At 32.4% G+C, this 23570-nt stretch overlaps 1 protein-coding gene across 3 annotated transcripts; it reads right to left on the bottom strand.

Moving 5' to 3' along the window:
• Positions 1–1403: 1403 nt before the first annotated feature.
• Positions 1404–21145, bottom strand: Gos28 (golgi SNAP receptor complex member Gos28). Of its 3 annotated transcripts, none has more exons than XM_076507203.1 (8): positions 21065–21145; positions 9373–9478; positions 8493–8580; positions 6893–7092; positions 5875–5946; positions 5643–5672; positions 5136–5218; positions 1404–3252 (listed from the first exon to the last, which is right to left on the bottom strand). In XM_076507203.1, exons 1-8 carry the CDS (start codon positions 21090–21092, stop codon positions 3128–3130), a joined length of 732 nt encoding a protein of 243 aa, XP_076363318.1. In that variant the 5' UTR covers positions 21093–21145; the 3' UTR covers positions 1404–3127. The 3 variants fall into 3 exon arrangements, with proteins under 3 accessions (XP_076363318.1, XP_076363319.1, XP_076363320.1); XM_076507204.1 differs by lacking the exon at positions 21065–21145 and adding an exon at positions 20880–20910; XM_076507205.1 differs by lacking the exon at positions 21065–21145 and adding an exon at positions 10989–11016.
• Between the last annotated feature and the right edge of the window lie 2425 nt (positions 21146–23570).

Raw genomic sequence — 23570 nt, 5'->3', positions numbered from 1 at the left:
GTGGGTGGTGATGACTAGCTGCCTTCCCTCTAGCTCCTAAATTAGGGACGGCTAGCACAGATAGCCCTCGAGTAGCTTTGTGCGAAATTCCAAAACAAACTTTGTACATTGGCAGATTTATTTGGAAAAAACATATATTGGGCATATTTATCAGATAAGTTCAACATTCAAGGTGAAGAGTGATTTCCAAGTAATTCGTAGTTCTGGTGATAGCGTGAAGATGAAATTTTGGATCAGTGCCTTTGACTCAATTTATGAATGAATAGTTTCCAATTTTACTTGGATGTATGCATATTTAACCACTCATTACATTTGGATATTTGTCCCGTTTGATATTGCGTGTGATCGAAGCCTTTCTTTATCTGTTCTAACATGTTGAAAAACCAACATAGTCCTCTATTTAGGTTCTAAGAATGCAAAACTCGTTTCTTGGTGATGGCTAGGTAGTTAAGGCGCTTGACTCGTAATCCGAGGGTCGCGGGTTAGCACTTTCACCCGTGGGCGTTACAATGTTACGATCAACCCCACTATTCGTTGGTGAAAGAGTTGGCGGTGACTAGCTGCTGAATTAGGGACAGCTAGCACAGATAGCCCTTGTTTAACTTTACGCGAAATTCAAAACGAACCAAACTGGTTGGAGGAGGTGGCGCTGCAAGAACGGTCTAAACTCAGCAAATGGGGTCCCATAATTTTAAGAAAAATCAGAAGTACACTAAAAGGCATAGCATTACAGGTCCATTCATGTGTGGAGCCCCCGACAATTGCCCAGTTGGTAAAATAACCTATAGAGCTTTACCCTCCATTATGATTTCACCCTGGATCACGAGTTTTTAACAATAATTCACGTAGGTTTTGAAATATAATCCTTTGCCTAACCAATACTTTTTGTTATTACAATTATTCATTACTATTCAACTGACTAACTGGTAATATATTGTAACATTTTTTGGATTAGAAAAAAACAACACATCAGTGAAGAAAAAAGTTCGTGGATGATGTATGAGTCCAACCTCTGCTGCTGATGGAATAGCAAATCAAAGACTAGTTTCGCTAAATCCACATCTAAACAGTCCTACTTGAGAGAGCAAAACAAATAACTTCAGTATTCATAAAAATTACAGAGAAGATGGTCTTTTGTTTCTTCAAGAAAACAAATTGAGAAAAATCTGACAGTTATCATCAAAATTATCACCATCATTAATGAACACATTGTATAATATTAGTACACTTTTTCTTACATTTTACTTTGTTCATTCGTGTTTAAAACTACTTGTAGCTTTAGTCTTTGAGGTGTTACTGTGAATGTTCAGAAATATTTTAAAAATTTATTCTCGTGTTTGTATACAAGTAGAGGTTTAAACTCTGATATTCTGTATTAACATCTGTCAATGAAAAAGCAGAGGTTACAGTAACATGTTTTAATTTCATTAAGAATATTACAAACATGATCTTGAAAAAAAAATTCTCTCTCAAGTCAGCATTTTTAACTTTATATATATTATATACACACACAAATTCAAATGATGAACATACTGTACATTTTTCACATACCTTATTAGCTATTGACCATTTGTCAACGATAAACAATCTTCTATCGAAACAGTAGCTGAATGTGTGTATATTTCCAATCACAAGCATAAGCCATAATGAAATATTAGCACAATAAGAAGATGGAATTGGTGGTTGTTTAGTGATGGTATTATTAAAGCCAAATACCAATATGTATAAAATGCCCAAAGCCTGACTAAACCACAAGCACAAAGAAAAGCTAGCTGTGAAGTTCTGTGCTAATGCTCACTTTAAACTAGAAAGAAGAATGTCAATATAAACTGCTGTGGCTGAATAAATCATTATAGCATCTTCATCTGGTGATTAAAGTAGTTACTTACAATAAAAACGGCACAAAGTGTTTTATAAATCTGTTCTCACATCTGAAGTTTAACATATAAACTTGGGACAGAGGTGGACTTAAATCACACATTCTCACACCAAAAGTTTTAACATTAAAACCCCACAAACAACTGGATCTAGTGTTAAACAAGAGAGTGGATGTTTAATTTCGAATGTTAGAATTGACATAGTTGTATTTGCACTGCCTGAGAGAGACCTTCTTTTAATAGAAAATTGTATATCATTACTTTATTAATTCAACTTTAATTTTCAAGCTTTTCCTACAGTTAATAATGATACCAGCAAAGACTGAGAAAAAAAAAACACCTGTACATTAACGACATTACTAGAAACAAGCACGTCACAAACCAGAATTCAAAATATGTTTGTAATAATTCCGCATGTTTTAATTTATAACTTAATATACTCATCCTTCCCGTCATAAATAGCTGCAGTTACTAACAAGTTCAATCTAGAAATATTTTCCTCAAAGACAAGTAGCCAAATTCAAGATAAATTCTTTTTCACATTTCACTGATCTAGTCCCAGCAGCTATCAATTCATTCATTGTAAGCATTTCAATCATAACCACAAGAAGGAATTTCTTTTCCCAGTATTGGAATAAGCTTTCCTAATTGTTCAGGATAGGTTTAAGTGCTGTTACTGATGCCCATGAACAAATACAGTTAAGACTAGAAGCTAACATGAACACATGCAATAAATTTTTTTTTTACAAACTCTTCAGAACATTTCGTATATTAAATCTTCACATCCTTTCTTATTTAGAAACAAGTTTCTAAGTGTTTGAAAATCTTTCAATAATTTTATTTGTTTTTTACAAAATACATAAAATTCACTTTTTTAGCATTTATGTTTTGTATATTAAACTTAAAATTTATTGTATTTTCCTTTAATACAACATTTGGAAAGAGCTCATTCGTGATTTCTACCTCATAAGGCACGTTGTTCCGTAACCTTTCCATGCTAAAGTAGTCGCATGACAATAGGCTGATATTGTTTAATTAACTACAGTGCAACAATACAAAATCTGACGGGTTTTTGTTGTTGTTGTTTGTTTGTTTGGTTTTTTTTTTTGGGGGGGTCACAAGATATAAGTGCAACAATGCCACAGTTCCCTTCATTCACACTGTAAAGGTTAAAACCAAATTACATGAATGAAACTACAATTGTTTTCCCTGAAAGAAAAAAAGAAAAACTTCCATCCATGAAATACAAATCAGTGTGTCACATACAAGATTAGTAAAATAGTACACAATCCAATCACAGACCCCAAGATAATGGAATCTCGTCGTTTGCGCAGGTTGATTCTCTGCACCAAGCTATTGATCATAGGGAATCGATCTGGAATATCATTGAGGTTAAACAATCTTCCTGTGAGGTAACTTTTACAACCCAAAATATTAAAGATTTAATTCTTACTAGTTTAAAATTTATAGCACTTCATTTCTATTTCAAAATTAAACACATAGATTTACAAATTTCTTGCAATTTCACCTTTTGCTCCAGAACTATATGCAAACATTATCACACGACTTGATACAGATTCTAATCAAGGTACAGTTGACTTTCATACTGTAGTAAAGCAATCGAATGCAGAGTAACATTGAAACAAAATTAATTTTTAAAGCTTGTGTATAAATCATTTACTTTATAATTTCATGATTTTAAATGTAAAAGTAAAACGAAAAATCTATCACACAGAAAAGTCGTTTCCTACAGACATTACACAACATAGCCTTTATCTATTAAAAGTCTAGGTTAAAAATGAACACAAATACAATGTGGCATGATAAGTTTTCTTTGAATTTATCTTTTCACCAAAGAAAATTCACAAGTAAAGACAAGCATTCAGTAACTGAGTAAGTGTTTTTCTTCCTGTTATGAAGACAAACTAGCTGTAAAGCTATGATACTTATGTTTCCAAAGACAAAGCCAAAACAAGGAGACTGAGGGTTAACTGTACTTTACACTAACAACATTCAAAATAACATGTAGCTTTTGGAACTAGTTTCTGCAGCACCAGTGTTTTCCAAGCCTGCAGGTGTCCTAAATCTTCAGCCATGTAAATTTTTTCAGGTACACAAACACTGAAGGTTTTTCTTTTGCAACATCATGCTTTAGTTCCAACTGAATTAAAAATCTCCTTGAGATAAACATTAATTTTTGAAATCATATGATCAGATCAGCTAGTTCTCACAGACTAAGTGAAGTAGAATAAACTGCTACCACTTCATATAATAAAAACGCACCTGAAATACAATATGCTCAATTGCTTCAATGTAGTTGTGTCCAAATCACAAAGTCGATCACAAGAACCAAGTAACTATATTAGACTGTACTAATTATTAATTTCTCTAGTCATCATTAAATTCATTCTTTTCCAATTTATAATGAATATCATGAACAAATGTTTATTTTTACAAACACAAATTCTGTATTTTAATACAAATTTTAATACAGTTTTGTTGCAAAACTTCATCAGGAGAAATCCGTGGAACATTACATTTTCAGCTGTTACACATTTCATACTATTATGTGTATACAATATATTTACATCCTAAATCCTAAATTATCTTACCTAAGGATGTCTCAAACTAAAGGAAGGATAGTTTGAAAATGAATTAAAGAACAAACTCAAAATAATAATTGATAATTAATAAATTAGTAAATTCCACTAACTGCTCAGCTCTTACCAGTTAATGTAAGATACAGTTACTTAACATTAGCCTAACAGAGAATAATTAAAATACAGCAATATGACAAAATCTGTTAGTTCTGAATATAAATCATAATTTAAATCATCAGTAGAAACAGTTTGACATCATAAATACATGTAACATTTATTACATCATACCAAGACGTATGACATACAGAAGTGTGAAATTTACATTTTATGTAAATAATTGGATATTTCAAAAATATTCTCATAACTATAAGAATTTACAATGGCTTAAAAGTGTGGATATAAAAATTACTCTATCTCATCATTTGAGATACAATTTGTACAAACCTTATTGATGAATAATTAGATGGTGAGCAATGCCAGGGCAAGTTGTATTATTTAAGAGGTGAAAACTTCTGGAACCAAAACAGCATGTGCTACTTCAGTTTTGCTGACAAATTACAAATGAATGTATGTAATAAATTACTTCTTCTGTACAATGCATACAACATTTAAAAACTTCATTAATATCTGCAGTCTGGGTTTACAACAAAAAGGATACTTGCAAATGTTGTTATTTTAGTCTGAATTGACTTAAATGCATTTCTTTGGCTTCGAAGTTCATCTTTCGTCCTCATAGCAATACTATAATTAAAAGATAAATATTCAAATACTGTATCCAAAAAAGACAGTAAAATATTCTATACTATACACAGATTTATTACACAATAAAACTGTCATACTAACAAGCCTATGACTATGCCCTTAAAGAATCCTTATAAGAATTGAATATCAATCACTGTCAGGATAAATAGCCCTATTTCATTACCTAAGTCAAATCACAAGTTATTTTATCATAAATTTCAGACACTAATCTACAGCCATCTTCTGTAAAAATTTAGGAATGACTTTAAATAACAGCAGAATCTAGGATTAAATCACTTTTCCTGTTTTATTTTTTGTTTGTTTTACTAAAATTATCATAAATTACCAAGAAGATTAAGTAACAATCACAGACTTTCACTGCATTTACCATGAACAAATAACATTAATACGCCTCTCATCCTACCTTATTTGTTCATCCACCATTCTATCCGAGCTGGAAAGTAATTGAAGAGAAAATAAATAAACATATATATATATATTGATGAATAGCTATGATTTAATATTGTTACAGTCAAAGCAACTTTCTACAAATAAATGAATCACAAATACAAATTTCTTTTATTTGGTAGGGAAAAAAATGTTGCAATCAATAATAATAATATATATATATAAAAAATTTGAACTTAAGTCCTCACCTTCTGATGTGCTCAAGTTCTTTAACATAAACGTCTGCTCTTCTACTGAGGCTGGATGAATTCTTATATGAACTACAAGAAGTATTGAAAAAAAATTATATCTTCTTTCAATACCTTTTCATCAACATGAGACTAACATCCAAGATGCTTGTTTTACTTAAATACAAGTTAATCACATAACTGCCAAGTCCACAAGATATCTGTGATGGTGCAGGTCTGCATTCCCAGCATCACCCCAAAATTTATTTCCTGTGTACAGCTAAGTTCCATTGCTTATGCAAAGGTGGCAGCACATGCCATTGACATATTGCATTACACTATTTTATAATATTACACCAGAGTTAATGTCACTAAAGCAGGATGTAATTAATGATGTTCTTTGTTTTTGTAATAAAATATCGAGATAATTCTGAAATCTGCAACATTTTAATTTTCTCCTAAAAGCTTTTGGAAACTGTACTCAACATGCAAAAGTCTAAAACGAGCACAGATTCAGAAAAAAAAAACCTCCAGTTGCAAAAAAGCTGACCCAAATTCAGAAGAAAAACATGTCAGAGCAAAAAAATGGATTGAAGATGCCAGACTATGTAACTGTAACCCAATAATACAATCTAAAAAAGCTTCTTCTGATTGAAAAAATATATCTATGAGCTAATTCATATTCAACATTTATTCAAAACAAGCTAGCTTAACACAACAAAGATACAATAATATAAATAGGTATAAGTTCATACTCAATATCACTTATTGAAAACTAACTTAACACAATACAGATACAATTATATAGATAGGTATAAGTTAATATTCAATATGACTTATTGAAAACTAACTTAACACAATACAGATACAATCATATAAATAGGTATAAGTTAATATTCAATATGACTTATTGAAAACTAACTTAACACAATACAGATACAATTATATAAATAGGTATAAGTTCATACTCAATATCACTTATTGAAAACTAACTTAACACAATACAGATACAATTATATAAATAGGTATAAGTTCATACTCAATATCTCTACGGACAGATCCCAGTAGTTCTTCCCTCTCTCTACGAGCTTGTATGTTAGTTTTTGTCTTCTGAAACTCATGACAGTAGTCCTGTAGAATTTCTCGATGTCTCTGCTGAGTATGGAGCAAGGTAGAATTTGGCATGCTTACACCTTGTGTTTGAGCATAGTCCGACATCTTATCGTTTATGTCCGACAGCTAATGAATTGAGAACAGATAGATGACTACACCTAAATTACACCATTTCATTAATGTAAGTTCAATAGATCAGTGGTTTTTCAACCTTTTTCTAGTAATGTGACCCTAGTTTAATTTTCAACATTATCATGTCCCCCCACATTGATGCCACAAGCATTTATTTGAGCTGTGCCTACACATGGCTACTATACCAAACTGCCAGTTAATAACCATTGTACTAGAAAACATATCAATTATATATTTGTGCTGAATGCCTGATGAATCCACTTTAACACTGGCAAAACGTTTTTTAGGTGATGCATTTCTATTCCAATTTAGCTGTTTTAGAATTTTAAACATATCAAATTGCTTCAAAATGTAGTAAAAATTACTACCAGTTTCAATTTGTCAAACACCTGCGATGAAACAAACCATAGTGTAAAATATATTAGTAATTAACAACTGTTGTTTTCATAATTATACCTAGATCCATGCATTTAACTCAACTCTGATATGGGTTCATGTAAACCTAGGCCCTACCTAATTCTTAAAGTTTTCTAAAGCATGTGCCAAACTATTTAGACTTGGAAGGCTCAATAACATGAGTTAAAAAAAACAGTTACAACCAATATTACAAACTAGTAGCTGCTCAGTTTTCTATAAGTATTCATCTAATTTAGTGGTCAGTTCTCTACAACAGGTACTGTAATAGGCAAAAATATTACTTAGTATAATACAATCTGTCAACCCCACAAACAGTAGATAATGTAAAAACAAATACAGAACTAGATAGGCACTCATTAGGAAGCATAACTCTGTCACACAGCGTTAATCAAATTCAATTCTCAAAAAAAATATGAAATATATCTGTCATCATCAAGAGAGATGGACCATTTTTGGCAGAACAATGAAGAATGATGTACTACACATGTTCACATGTTATTTTCAGTGATGAAGTTAATTAAAAGGTCAAAGAAGGTGAATAGAAGTGTACAACCTTGGGTAATTTATGTTCTAATGTCATTCATTACTTTTTGGTAGTTTCTACTAAGCACAAAAAAACACTGCACCCTTGTATATAAACTGTTTAATCCAGTATGTATAAAAACACTTTCAAACACAAAATGTCACAATATCTTTCATATGTGTCAAATAATTCAAACCACTTTCAATATGTCCGTGTACAGCTATGTTTTCTCATAAAAAAATTTATTGACATTAGGTTGTATCTTTAAGAAAAAGTAATTGAAAAAATATAGTAATAATTTTATGCCTTCAGGTTGAAATCTCTAATAAGGTTAATTACTTAGTAGACACTTATGTATGATTATGCTACATGAAATAAAGGAGTTAAAACATAATGCAGTAATTTATTGAGAATATTCCAACACATTTCTTTTCAACATAAAAACAAAGCATACCTTTGATAATAGTTGTTCAATATCTAGGGCCATTGAGTCAAACATATGGTCACTGTTGGTACTGCTTAACAACGGAACTGTATCAAGGCTGTGATTTTTGCAGAAGAAAAAGTTCATCATTTAACAGACAAAACTTGAAAAATTAAAAGGTTACACACATTAACCAAAACTCAAAATGTTGTTATTTAGTAACTTCTTAGAAAAAAGTTTAAAAAACAGTTATTCCAACATCACAGTAAAGTGTATTTATTAGGGCTTGAAATTGCCCTCTTTTTGGTCAATGACAAATGTCTGCCAGTTACTTTAAACATTACCCATAAAAATAATAAAGAGAGTCATGGTTAGCAAAAAGAATATAAATAAAATCACAAGTTTGGTGCCATAAGCAGACAGCCTACAAGGATTTTTGGAAATGTCATATTTTCAGAGTTCATCTTTTTAATATACTATCAAGTTTTAGATATAGAAGTAATAGAGAAGAGGTAAAGAAGAAAATCAAAACACTACTTGAACGTGTTGATTTCACAAAAGTATAAATGAAGTGTGCACGGGAACAACAACAATTTACCAACACAAAAACTTATCAATCAGTCATGATGGTTTTTTTCCACAAATGCTGTACTTTCAACCATATTTTTAAAATAGGGCTGAACATTCATAATCATATCTGTATTTTCAACTGACTAAATAAATGCCCCACGACCCCCTTACTGGACACTGACTAAAAACTAGATGCCACTGACTTTTTGGTAGCTAGCCACCAATGACTTCAAGCTTAGTATTAATGTTCTTCTTTGTAAGAAAGTTCAAATGCTACTCAAATTAATTTAAAGTATTACAGATCATACAGGTAAGCAAGTGAAAATAATCAAATACAAACTCTTCGTTCTTGTAATCTCGAGTTCCAAATGTTGTTCCTAGCTTGCTGAATGACACAAGTTTGAGATCGATGTCATTTTCTAGTTGTCTGGCTTGTCTACGCAGATCTATTGTAAAAAAGATTCTTTTAAAGATGTTCCTTGAAAAGCAATTGCTTACTGTGAATAACTTCCACGTTCCCAGTTGCTTACAGTACACAAAATGTCTAAAGAAAAACTTCTAAATTTACCCAAAGCAGGCTAGGAATTGTTGTAAAATACAAATCATAACAGAATGTCATTTATTTATATCATGCCAGGTGTGATGAACAGCCAAGAACTTAAGGGCACTTACGTGACTGAAAAATTAAGAACTTTATGTATGCTCCCTCTACAGTGTTAGTGAACACACAGAATTGCAAGAGTACATTTCAAACAACTTCTGACAATACCCCAAATGAACAGTTGTCTCTTCAGCTCTTTGCTTGTCCTTTTAAATTAAAGAATAAATGGCTTTATACTTTATGGATTGCAGCATTATTTGCTGACATTTCATTCAGGAACCAAATATTAATGAACTCCCCAGCCGTGGGGGTGTTATAATGTTACGGTCAATCCCACTATTCGTTGGTAAAAGAGTAGCCCAAGAGTTGGCGGTTGGTGGTGATGACTAGCTGCCTTCCGTCTAGTCTTACACTGCTAAATTAGGGATGGCTAGCACAGATAGCCCTTGAGTAGCTTTGTGCAAAATTCCAAAACAAACAAACAATTAATGAACTTTCATAAAGGGAAATTGACTACTTAATATGTGGTTAACAACCTAAAAGGAATAATTGTTGTTTCCCTATAATCTAAAATGCCGAGAACTGTGAAGCAGTGCAAATGCATGCTTACACTACTAGTAACAAAATAAGCTTCAGAACAACCTTGTCAGAACATCAGTTAAACATATGATGTTACTACCAGATTGAAGAACTCGTCTTTAATTTCTATTTTTGATCATCAGGAACCAAAACAATACTGTGAAAGTCCCTGCATTACAAATTCACAAAACTAGAACAATATTTCAAGTATTTCAATAAACAAAGAAATTAGAAAAGACACAGTACATTTACTATATTAAGCCTTACAAAAAAAGCATGACTGTCATAGAGTGATCTGCTTTTACTAAATCATGATGAAAAAGCAAGATGAAAGAAAAATCTAATGATATCATCCCTCATTTAAAAAAAAAAAATCACATGACTACATTCAAACTAATTGTAGCCATCCATGTCCACATAACTGTCAAGCAGAGTTTATACTAATTGCATCATCAAAGAACCCATTTTAAAAAATTATGTTTCTAATTAAAAAAAATAATTAAAGAACAAATTTGCACCTGGGCTATCAAAACCCACAACTATTATTCCTGGTTCTCCACTTTTTAATTCAACCTTTTCACTCATACTACCCACAAGAAAACTGTCTAAATCTTGACAACTTTGAACAACTGAATCAAATTATTCTAAAAGTTTCTTTGTTCCAAAAAAAAATCAAATATCATTTCTTTATTAAGGAACAGAAATAGAACGAGCTACTATAAGTTCTCACCAGTTTTTATGAAAGTAAGTAAAAGAAAGATCACCATATTTCTTACCACAGCTAAACATATGGCTGGCAAATGGCTCTATCAACAATCACACATCTTTCTCTTCTTTCTACAAGCCTATATACATAATTTTATATTTTTTAATTTGGCAGTCAATTTTCCAACTTCTGGCTCAATCACTGAATAAGAGAAATATTCTTAAAAGAATAGGCTAATAATTTAATACAATATTTAAAGACAAAAATAGATCTATTAGTCCACCTAAGTTATTTTATTTATTAAAATAACTTTAAGCCAATTTCTACCATTCAAATACTCAAACTCTTCCTAAGGATACATTCACTACATCGGAAGAAAAGTCATCCAAAAGATCAACCACCCTGTTAGAAAAATAAAACTGTCATAGCTGAAGATGACTCTCACCATGCCAATATTTACACTTGCAACCCACAGTTTACCATCCTCACCAACTATTAAAAAATAGGCTTATGCATATATACCATTAATTATTTTAATTTTGAACACCTCAGTCATATTCCTTCTTTTTTCCTTTCTAAAGAACAATTCCAGAAATCTTTACCCTTCTTGTATGACAACATTTCCATCCCATATATCATTCTAGTAATCTTCTAAAAGTGAACCCTTTCCAGTAATTCAATGTCATTCTTAAAGTAAAGAGCTCTAAGCTGAACACAACTCTAAATATGGCTAAATATGTGTAGACACAACCTAAAATCCTATTTCCCCTACCACTAGCAAAGGCAACAACACGCTGCTTTGATGGTCTAAGAGACCGATCAACCAGAACACCAAGATTCTGTTCTTTCATAATACTTTTCCCAGCATTTTAATAAGCATCAGTAAATCTGAATATATTACAATGCATGAAGTTATTGGAATTGTTGACCTGTAATGAAGAAAAAATGTTATAAACAGAACAATTCATCACTATTTCCTTTTTTTATCACTAAGTCAAATTTCAGTCCATTTCTTCACTTGTTCACTAATACCATACTAACCAGTGTATAAATCTGTCATCTGTAAGCCATCTTACCATAATCAAGGTATACAGCATCAACCAAGATACTGTCATCCTTCACTCTAATAAAACATGTTAGTAACCTTACCACTCCTCATTTAACTCCTTATTCACTCCCTGCCAAAAAAGAAATTATGGTTAAAAGGGATACATTTATCTTATTTAGATTAGCTAGCCATTCTTTCACTCTTAAATTACTGAGTAGCCCCTGGAAGTCAACATTTATTCAAACAGGGGTATGATTCTTTAATTATAATAACTTCACAACAGGTTTCAAAAAAACAAAAACAAAAAAACATCTGGTTCTCACTACTCAAATACATTCATTACCTACTACTGAAAACAAGACCTTCAATAGGTTTTTCCTCTGGTAGGATCAGAGCAAACAATTCCACATAACTTCCAAGAAATTCTGTATCATTCATACATAGATCACATTAACTGGACAATCTTTGATTGCTGGCAACACAATCAGCTTAACTGTCTATGTACACTCTTATGTCTAAAATACCAAATATTTTATTTCTTTCTCTTCAAGAATCTCAACTCAAAGTTTTGCAGCAGTTTTATTTTTCTGACAAGTCTATTTCTTTTAAACATAACATATAACCAAACATAGTTCCCAAGAAAAGAAGATAATGAACATCTATAAAATACATCTACAAATGTTAAGTTTAAATAAGACTTATTAACATCAAATAACAGTTAACCATCTACACAATTCTGAATAACAGTAGAGTCCTAACTAATAGTACATAGTGGAACATGAAAATGGAGTTTGTTTTTTTACTCTGTATTTCATATGCATTACTTTTATGTTCTCCTCCTTGCATTAATAGTGGCAATAGTATTCATACCACCACATTTATTTAAGTATAATAGGAAATGGAAGTGAACACTTGTCTTTAAACAAGTTTATTTGGAGCATTTTTAGCTAAAACTGAATCTTTGCTGATAATGAAATAAACATGCTGTAATGTTAATTTTATCAATCACCGAAACAAACTGGCTGGTTACAGACTGGTAACCTGCTAATTTTTCTTACATTCAATGGAAACACTTTTACTTTGAATTTCAAATAGGCCAAAGCCTATACTCTACTTTAAAACATGGGTTTCAACAGGTCACAGAGTGCTGTAATTAGATGGCCTAGCCCACAACTGCTTGACTTGCAATGGCTGACATGAGCAATACTCGCTTTTATATTCACCGAGGAAGCGAGGTAGCCAAGATTTCTCCCAAGTAAGAGACACCGACAGATTTTCCTGCCTTGTCAGCTAAAATTAATAATCATACGATCCCAAATAAGTATCTACATGATGAAAAGTGTCCAAAAATAAATAATTGTACATGTACAATTATTCAGAACTCTACAGTAGCAGCAACCACAGATTCTAACTTGTAAAAAATAAATAAAAGCTTCTAGCATTAAAGAAACTTAGCTCAGTTTTGTAATGGTTTCTGTTGTTCTAGTGAGGTGGGCTTTTAGATTATTCAATAAATAAATCCATCATTGCATGTGGAGCATCTTCATGAAGTTTGGTTCAGGACTTGCCCTTGATCATTACTATCTTCCTTAACTTTGTTTTAGATGCTTCCTTCTGATGCATCATTTGAAAAAATTGTCACTAATGTTATGTTTTTAAAATGACACTTTAATCTTATAAAACCTAGTTCTTTTCAATGAACACATTATTGTTCACTATTTTATTAGTGTTGATTTAACACTTGAATTTCTGAGTCCCAAAACTCAACCACTTGGAAAAAACAGTGCCTGTCTTCTTTTATTTTTAAATAAAGCATAAAAACATCAGAATTCATACTTTCCTTATTTCCTACTTATCAACTGTAGTATTTGAACATTTCATATACTATAAATAGTTTACTCATGATGTTTCTTGTTTTGTCTACCACAAGGACATTATTATCATGTATCACAAAGTTTTGAAGACAGAAATCTAAGCATCCAAATCAAATAGGTGAGTATTAAATTTCACAAAACAATACAGAACATTTCAATTGAAAGCAAAATACAAACAAAAGATGTCAATTTTATAGAATATTATATGATGGTGGTAAAAAGAGCTAACAAGCAACAATTTGGGGAGGTAATGTTTTTCCTTTTTCAGTGTCAAAATGTGTGCATTTATGCATAAAAAAGTGGATTAACATGAAGTCTGTTCACCTATGCCTGATATGGTACTTTTTCTTTATAATCCATAAGTTTTTTAACTTGGCAATATGGATAAGTTTTTCTACTAAATTCTGTAACCACACAATGCAGTGGTGCAGCTGAAACAGTCCAGAAGTGACAAAACAGCTGCAGTAACAGATGTAGCTTGTTTTGATTTATGAATAAATTTCATGCAAGGGCCACATGCACTAGCCATCTCTAATTTAGCACTGATAGAATGGAGGGAAAGTAGCTAGTCAACACCATCAACTCTTTAGCTACTCTTTTTACCAACAAACAGTGGGACTGACCATAACTTTATAACACCCCCATGGCTGAGATGGAGAGTGTGTTGAGTGACAGGGAAACAGGTGTTGACTAAATGATTTCTCATATTACATGAAAGTTATAACAGATTGTAGAGAAGCATGAAGCTGGTTTGATTCATGAATTTCCTGTTCTGGCTTCCAAAAACTATTATTCTGTCATTAATATTGTTGTTATAATCTTTCTACTCATTACTCCTCTTATACTTAAGTTTTCTTTTATTATAATCTTTCTGCATGTCTCCTATAGCTTGTTCAACTTTCATCTGTACATGTTCTATCTTGTCTTTAAGCAAATTTATATTTGTTCACAATTCTCCTATAAATCTTATATTGTAATTGTTCTGTCCATCTCTTCTTGATCATTTAATCCTAAAGCTCTTTCTTTGAACATGTGTTATCTTAAAGATCATTATGGATTCTGTTTTATTTCTAACAAAATAATCCCACTTTTGACACCAATTTTATTACATTTTCTAGTGTTTGGTGGTTTATTTTACATTACTCAGGGGTAGAAATATTCTAAATTTTCAGCAGGACACGTCCTGCTGGACAGTGAATCTTGCCGGACATTTGAAATTTTAGCAGAACACCTCAAAATTGTCACCAAACATTACTAAAAACAAGAAATCAAGTAAAGACAATTATTATATAAAACCGAATCATTTTATTTATGGCACTAAAACATTATTTCAAAGCAAGTGGCAACAAGCTTTGTATCCATCAAAAATGACACATCAATCAAACTGGTAGATTTAGTCATCCAGCAGTAAGACATCAGATGATGTAGACTTAGTATCTCTATTGTCTCTACGTGTGTGAGTTCCATGTGGACTCACAAATCATCTGGTTTTTTTACTGTCCTTCCACCAGGATTCTACAGACTCGCACAGTAATTCTGTGCTTGCAAAATCACAGGTCTTATTCTTAGCTAATTTTATTATCATCAAGTCATTAAGAGAATCATTTATTAGTTTGGACTGCCAGTCATCCTTAATAACTGCCATCTGGAAAAATCCACGTTCTGGTTCAGCAGATGACACGGAAATCACCTGCATGAGGCATACCAAGGCCAACACTGTTGATCCAGGGAAAGGTTTACCGTCCTCAACAGTGATGTCGAGACAGTAATTTGACTTAACATGTGGGCCCACAATCCACTTGCACTACTAGCCAGGGACTCATCTGATTTGACAAATCTTGTGGCTTTGAGCAGTGTCTCATGTAAGTCAGCTTGACAAATATCAGCTGCAATGTTGAAACCCTTAGATTCTAGCAGAGCACCAAAGTGGTCCAACAGTGTCTGGAGTTCATTATGGCCACAAGATGACAATGCTTCCTTGCTTTTAGGCCAGTTGCTTGGTTCAAAAATTTGAAAGGCACAATCAAATTCTTCAAATCACTCATTCAGATATGTGACAATTTTACCTATGAAGATGGCAGTTTCTTCTGCCAAGGATTGAGCAACTGTCTCTTTTGTGGCACTTTTTGAGCCACTAGCCCTTGTCTGACCACTAATAGCAATCACCTTTCCTCTAAGTAACCACTTGCCAGTTTGTTCACATGTTGTGAGCTCTTTAACAATTTTCTGGGATCTCTCAACATGATTCAGATTGACCAGCTTCTCTTTGTAAACAGCGGGTTTGTCAGAAACAATCTTCACAGTAGCAGAATTATCTTGCATTTTGAGACTAAGATATGTCAAAACAGGCAGAACTGCCAAGAGTATGTCCATGTACAGGATGAATTTAAGGCTTGTCAAAGTACTGTATAATCCTGCAGCTTTCTGTCCACATTCCCCTTTGTCATGCAGCTTTACTTAATACAAATGCTTTGCTAAAGTTGGCCAGTTACAAGAAATTGATTCCAGAGCACGCTCTGTGTAGGCCACATACCGTGTTCCTGTCCCTTTTGTTGGCTTTCTAACAACAATGCTGTTGGCTTTACCAGCTTCTTTGAGGCCAGCCCATTTCTGTGGCAAATTGTCATAAACTTCCATAGGTTTTCTAAAAAGGTTCAGATACTATAAAGGTAAGGAATGTCCTTGATGGTCTTCTTAATTGCAAGTTCCAATCTGTGACTAACACAGTGGATCCCTGTCAAATAAGGTTTTCCCACCTTCAATCTGTTGACAAGTCCTTTATTTGTGCCAAAATTGACAGCTGCCCCATCAGCTGTCAGGCATACAATTGATTCAAGCCAGTCGGGGAAACTTGCCATATATGAACAATGCTGCAAGTACAAAAAATTAGTATCCAATATTAGTTACTTTCTGTAAAAAACAAAACAAAATGTAAATTTGTACTTTGGAAAATTCAATTACTCCATTATCTAATACGTTAGTTGTGCTAGGTTAAGCTCCAATTCTGTCAGTGGTAAATACATGGTTCTTCTTAGTTTAAATCAATTGAAAAATGCTTGAGTTTTCACTGATGTATATTAATAATGGAATGACTATGTAAACCTGAATTAAAACATAAATGTACATGAAATATTGTCCATTTTAATTTTTCTTAATTAGGAATTCAGGATAAATCCAGAAAATTCTCATCCCAGGTAATTAAGAAACCTTTACCTGAACTAAGTGCCTGTAGCAAGTGTTCAGAATCAGCCTTCTCAACTGACTGCAGACACAGGAAGTGGGTTACTGGGTAACAGTCACTGTCCAAGTATCTTACATAGACTATCTCCTGCTCAATGCTGGCAGTGTCTGTTGAGCTGTCAATCATAATGCCAAAGAATAATGAGGTGTGCAGACAAGATCTGACATTAATTCTAATTTTTTTCTGCAATATACTTCATAAAGATAAGTGCTTGTTTGTCATTGGCATAATGTTCTGTTAAGTTCATACCAAAGTTGTGCTCCTGCAGCAACAGAAGCTCTTGAAGATTGCTGAATGGTTTGGCATTCAAAGCCATATAAAGGGCAGTCCTGAACAGCACAAGTAAACGATCTTTCTCAGTTGGTTAAGTTTGCTCAATTCTTTCATCATGGGAGTTAAATCAGATGTTTCTTTTGCTGTCTTAGCTTGATAACTTAGACTGTGGGCACGACTGTTTTCATGCTCCTTAACAGCACTTGCTCTCAGGTTGGAAGATCCTATTATGGTGTTTTTCTGCCTTTCACTACTTTGGTCATATTCCTGAGAAATTGAGCAAAACATCAGTCCTGTAGCATTATTATACTCCAGCCACGGTCAGTCTCTATTCCATTCATCCTGGAAATGACGAGTAGGCTTAGCACCAGTACAAGCAGTAACAGTTTTTGCTTTAACACTTGGGCTTGGGTCTTTTCACTTGGGGTTCCATAGTATTGTCTTCTGATTCATTAGTCTTGCTCGTGAAGCCAAACTGAAATAGATCATGAAACTTTCCCGTTTTTTTTACTATCAGACGCCATGGTCAGATCGTCATGAATGTTTGGCAGTCACGTAACTATCTGGGACGGCATGGATAAGGCGACCTAAAAAGCGCATTTTGTGAGTGTTCAGGACAGTTTTTCAAAATTTGCTTTTTTTTTGTCTTAAATTAAATCTTACATTTTGCAAGCTATATTCCACTCATTATAGAATATACTTTTAAGCAAAATCTTTGAGCTGTGCATACACAGCTTTTGCCTCACTTATTTTTGAATGAACAATGTATTTGTGTCTGATATGTTAGGAATATGACCACCGGTCACAATGTCTGGTGATAGATGGGAAAGTGCCAGTCAAACTTGATATTTTGATGGACATGTCCAGCTTTAACTAGAAAATTTCAAACCCTGTTACTGGTAGAAAATAAAACAAAATCCACTGCACTAATAATCAAATCGTTTAAACATGTTCAACTACAAGAGATATACATATACAATTCCACAAACTGATTAGACCTAACTTCACAAATAATCCTAAACATTTACTTACTAATTTTCTCCTACCTCTGTTTATCAGTGAATGTACAAACTCAATTGTTGCAAAACTGAAATACCATACAAACTGATCAACAAAATCAGTCAAAACCTATAACAAACTTACTAATCAATCTATTCCAACTTAACTTGCACTTATATGCATTGGTCAAACAGTTTCTGAAACACAAAATTCCACACTGAGCTGCACACTCATCCTATAAATGTCAAAATCCCTTTAGCTAAAATTAACACAAGTGTCTAAGTTAAAACAAAACATAAAAACATAACTTACAACATAATGTTCAATTTTTCTATCAGTAGAATTCCTCATGTCTCCCATGCTAAGTTAATTTGCTCTATTATTCATTACAAAAAAAGAGAATCTGCTTTCATTCCTTCTAATATTTAATCTATTTATTTTGTCTTCCAAAATCCATGTAATGATGCTCTTTCACTTCCATCTAAACATAATTTAAACTGTTCTTTAACAAAGAAAAAAGTACTTCCTGAAATTTCTTTAATGTTTTACATGCAACACCTTTCCTCTACCCTTACATTTAATCAACAATCTAACCAGTTCATCTGTTACTCCAAACATACTCTATGTCTTCTCTCATTTAAATCTTTTCACTGTTTAAAATTTACTGTCACCTAAGGTTTGGAAGAATAAGAAAAGCAACTTGACTTTTATCCTTAACGTCTTGATGTTAATTGCCCAAGGTAACTTCTCATACATCCAATAATTAACATCATTTTCTCTATTATTATCAACAAAAAAAATCATCTTTCTTCATTGCTGCTAATAATTTATCTTTCAACAAAATCCTGAAATTTAGCATCCTGTTCTTCTAATTCAAGTTCTAGCTTTTTTAAAAATCCTTTGATAAATATACACCTTTCAATAAACTTATTAAATTCCTTCCCATTAGCCTTGACCCTTTTCTTCACTCTTATCAACTGAACTGAAATCCTTCTAATATATTCATGATTTAACTTCAAGTACATGTGATACAATAACACTTAATTTATACCAAAACCTAGTGACACTGGTGCCAGTCTTCATTTAACATTTGGATCTATAACTACCTTAGAGTATAATAAATCATTTGAAATTCAGCAATGAATAACTTCACTGACTGTACAATATGTATAGTTCATTCAGTAAAGATGTTCTTCAATGTTGTGCCTTCACACACACAAACCCACAAAAAATGTAAAAGTTAAATCAACCCTTTACATTTTTTGAAAATACAGATCTTGAACACCTGTATTAACTAAATATTCATAAACAAATCATCTTTTTATAAAAACTGGGATATACCATTCCATATAAATTGCCTATTTCCATAATTCCTTTAAATTTTGCACGTTATCAATAATATGTTGATTCTCCATAACAAGATAAAACACAAGCATATTATTAATAATGGTTTGATCCTACATGATAAGTAATTTTTCATGAGCTACCATACAACATGATAAAATGATGGTTAATTTTGCATAATATATCAACTCAGCATGACAGCATATTACTTGATAATAAGTTTACATAAGGTCTACTACATATACTAAGTTACACAGACCTAGTTCTGTATACCTCATGAAAAAATGAAGTGCAGAAACAATGAGGAAACTGTTCATTCTTTCCATACATAAGCAGAATATATAGTAAGTAAAATTTGGTCCTCTTATTTAGATTCAACTACTTATGAAGAATTGTCTGTCACAAATATATTGCTCTAAGTTAACTTATTGTGCAGAATACACCTACATTTAACTTGATTTGTTGACCCTTAAGTTGAATATCTGCATTTTCATTCATTATCTAATAAGCCTGTTGGGCAGAGCACATTCATATTTTAACTGTAATTTAATGCAATTGATTTATTGTATAAAATACACCTGCATTTTAATTTATTAATCATAGGAAAAAAAAACTGTTATACACATCTTTTATATCCATCAATTATGCAAAATTCAAAGGAGTTATGCAAGTTATGATTTCTGCAAAATAGTACATCTCAAAAAAATAAAACTGGCTTAACTAGAACTTAACTTGCTTTTTCCAAATGTTCTCCCACCCTAATAGTCTGCAAGTATATGATTATGTTAAATTTGTTAAACATAATTCAAACAGGGTGAAAAAGTTGTAATAATTATACCATTAGCAGATAAACTAAATTTATAGTTGTATCAACAAATGTGTGATAATTTATTTGTACAATAACAATTCTCTACTGTCTTCAAATTCAACAATGCACAATATGTAATAAAACATATGACATGAATATAGACTAACTTATATATGCGTATACTGTAACCAGTAAAATCGTACTTGCCATATTTCAATTTCAATCAGTTTGTAAAACAAGGACGTATACATAAAAAAGGGGGATCTCACTTTATAATACTATTACTGTACTATTTTTAAGTTTTAAGCGTAAAATTTACGTTAAACTAATTTTGACATAGAATTATTAGACTAAGATCGTAACATCTCACTTACTGTTCCGATTGTTCATTGCACAATGATAGGCTTAACAAACTGATTTTTTTATGTTAAGCACTTATATATGTAACGTCTTTACTATAAAATCAGTTGTAAATTCCAAAACATAAGTTCTGTATTTCATGTGTATTAAAATACTGCATAAAAAAGCGAAACATAATAGTTACAAAAAAAATGTTTACCTTCCCACTGATTACCCATCGCTGCCATCTCATATGAGCAGTATTATACATTTAGCACCACCTAGACAAATAGTACTGGAAATTGTTTTTATGTTTATTTTTTAAATATAATTTTCGAAAAAAAATGCATTTTGAACCAACTTACTTAAATCGCGAAATATGATCAGGGTTAGATACAAATATCAATTTCAGTAAAAAAAATGTATTCTTTTGAGTCGCTAAATGACCTAATAAGTTGTGTAATTTAAACAAATGAACGTCTATTTCTTTTATTTTTGTGTCTAAAGTATTTTTCTTGTAATTTCTTTCGCTAAATTCGATCCAGCATTCTTTAAATGATGTCTGTTTGATTGATTGGAATTAAGCACAAAACTACACAATGGATTATCTGTGCTCTGTTCACCACGAGTATCGAAACCTGGTTTTTAGCGGTATGAGACCGCAGACATTCCGCTCTGTCACTACAGGGCTAAATTATGTCATAAAGATTTTGTTGTTTTTTTTTTTTGGAATTTCGCACAAAGCTACTCGAGGGCTATCTGTGGTAGCCGTCCCTAATTTAGCAGTGTAAGACTAGAGGGAAGGCAGCTAGTCATCACCACCCACCGCCAACTCTTGGGCTACTCTTTTACCAACGAAAAGTGGGATTGACCGTCACAATATAACGCCCCCACGGCTGGGAGGGCGAGCATGTTTGGCGCGACTCGGGCGTAAACCCGCGACCCTCAGATTACGAAGCGCACGCCTTAACGCGCTAGGCCATGCCAGGCCCATCATAAAGATATTATTTCGTATTATAAGCTTGCGTTAGCAATAAATAAACATTTGCAGTCTCATAGTGATATATAACAATACATTTTTGTACAAAATATGTTATTAAGTTAGCCAGTAATTACGGTAGGAACTTGTTATATCCATTTTAGTAAGTTCGAGTAAGATATAATACTTACTTTAAAATTATATTGCAATTATCACAATTGATAAAGAATGAAATAATTTGTGTACATGCATTACCAATTTGATATAATTCCCATCATAACAATTGTTGTTCATTCAATTGTATAATGTAAATAGCATTTCAACCACTGTTGTCTGTCGCATTCCATTCGGAATGACAAGTTCAAATATTAGACAAAAGACTTCATCAGCACTGGATATAGCTGATACATTGTAGATGACGTTGTTATACATTCTTCCATACTATAACTCATACGATCTTATAATTCATTTTCAAATTTCAAATAATTTTGATAAACCAGTATTCAGATGTGTTGTTCTAGATGCGATGCTCGGACTAACAAAAAAGTGGTGTTTACTTTAAACTACATGTTTTTACTTATACAAGGAATTATCAGTCATGTTAGTTTTATTTTTTCTTTTAAGAATCATAATAAACTAATCGTTGTTAAACTACGCCTGATCAGATAATAATAGTCATCTGATCACGGTGTATTTACATAAAAGAATAAAATAGTTTTGATAATATGACAGCCAAATATTGGTATAATTTTGTCTGTAACATCCTCCCCAATAAGCTGTAAATTTTTAGAAAATAACAAAAAGACACGTGCAACTCTAACCCAGATCAAAGATTTTCTATATATATATGTATGTATGTCACTCTGTAGGTTTCAGCGGCAAGAATTAGAATATACAATGTTGAAATGATTCCTTGTGGTAGCAAGAATGCAGATAGCCAATTGCACAGTTTTCACTAAAATACAACAACTCCCTGACGATGACCGAAGAAGGTCGAAACGTTGTTCACTCCTCTACGTAAAAAAATTTTCTCAACCCAAACGAGCCGTTTTTACATATATATTTCACAACAACTCCCTCTTCCTTCTTTCTAATCTAGTAGAAACATAAAGAGTTTTCTGATTTCTTTTATAAAACACTGAAATAAGTGTATACACACACAGTGTACGGTAAAATTTGTAGACAACCAAGGACTAAGTTTGTTTGTTTTTTACAATAGTTCTTTCAAAGAAAATAGAATATGATACAAACCATCCCTCTTAGTTAAAATTTGCTAATTAAATTTCTGAAAATAGTTTTGTGAAGGTATAATTATTTGCAGTCAATAATTTCTTTATACCACTAGTGGGCCCGACATGGCCAGGTGGTTAAGGCGCTCGACTCGTGATCCGAGGGTCGCGAGTTCGAATCCCCGTCACACTAAATATGCTAGCATTTTAAGAGGTGGGGGCATTATAATGTGATGGTTAATCCCGTTATTTGTTGGTAAAATGAGTAACCCAAGAGATAGAGGTGGATGGTGATGACTAGCCGCCTTCCCTCTAGCCTTACACTGCAAAATTAGGGACAGCTAGCCCTCGTGTAGCTTTGCGCGAGATTCAAAAACAAACCAAACTACGCACAAAAATACAGAAAAAGTTATTTCTGCTGCGCACATCATTGGTGCTAAAACTCGATATTTATTGTTACAACTGAATCGCTAGTGAGAGGAGGACACAGTATTTCACAATAAAATTTAATTTTTTTT

This window comes from Tachypleus tridentatus, chromosome 6 (genome assembly GCF_004210375.1).
Source record: "Tachypleus tridentatus isolate NWPU-2018 chromosome 6, ASM421037v1, whole genome shotgun sequence".
NCBI classification, from domain to species: Eukaryota; Metazoa; Arthropoda; class Merostomata; order Xiphosura; family Limulidae; genus Tachypleus; species Tachypleus tridentatus.
This window is presented reverse-complemented; position numbering and strand designations above follow the sequence as displayed.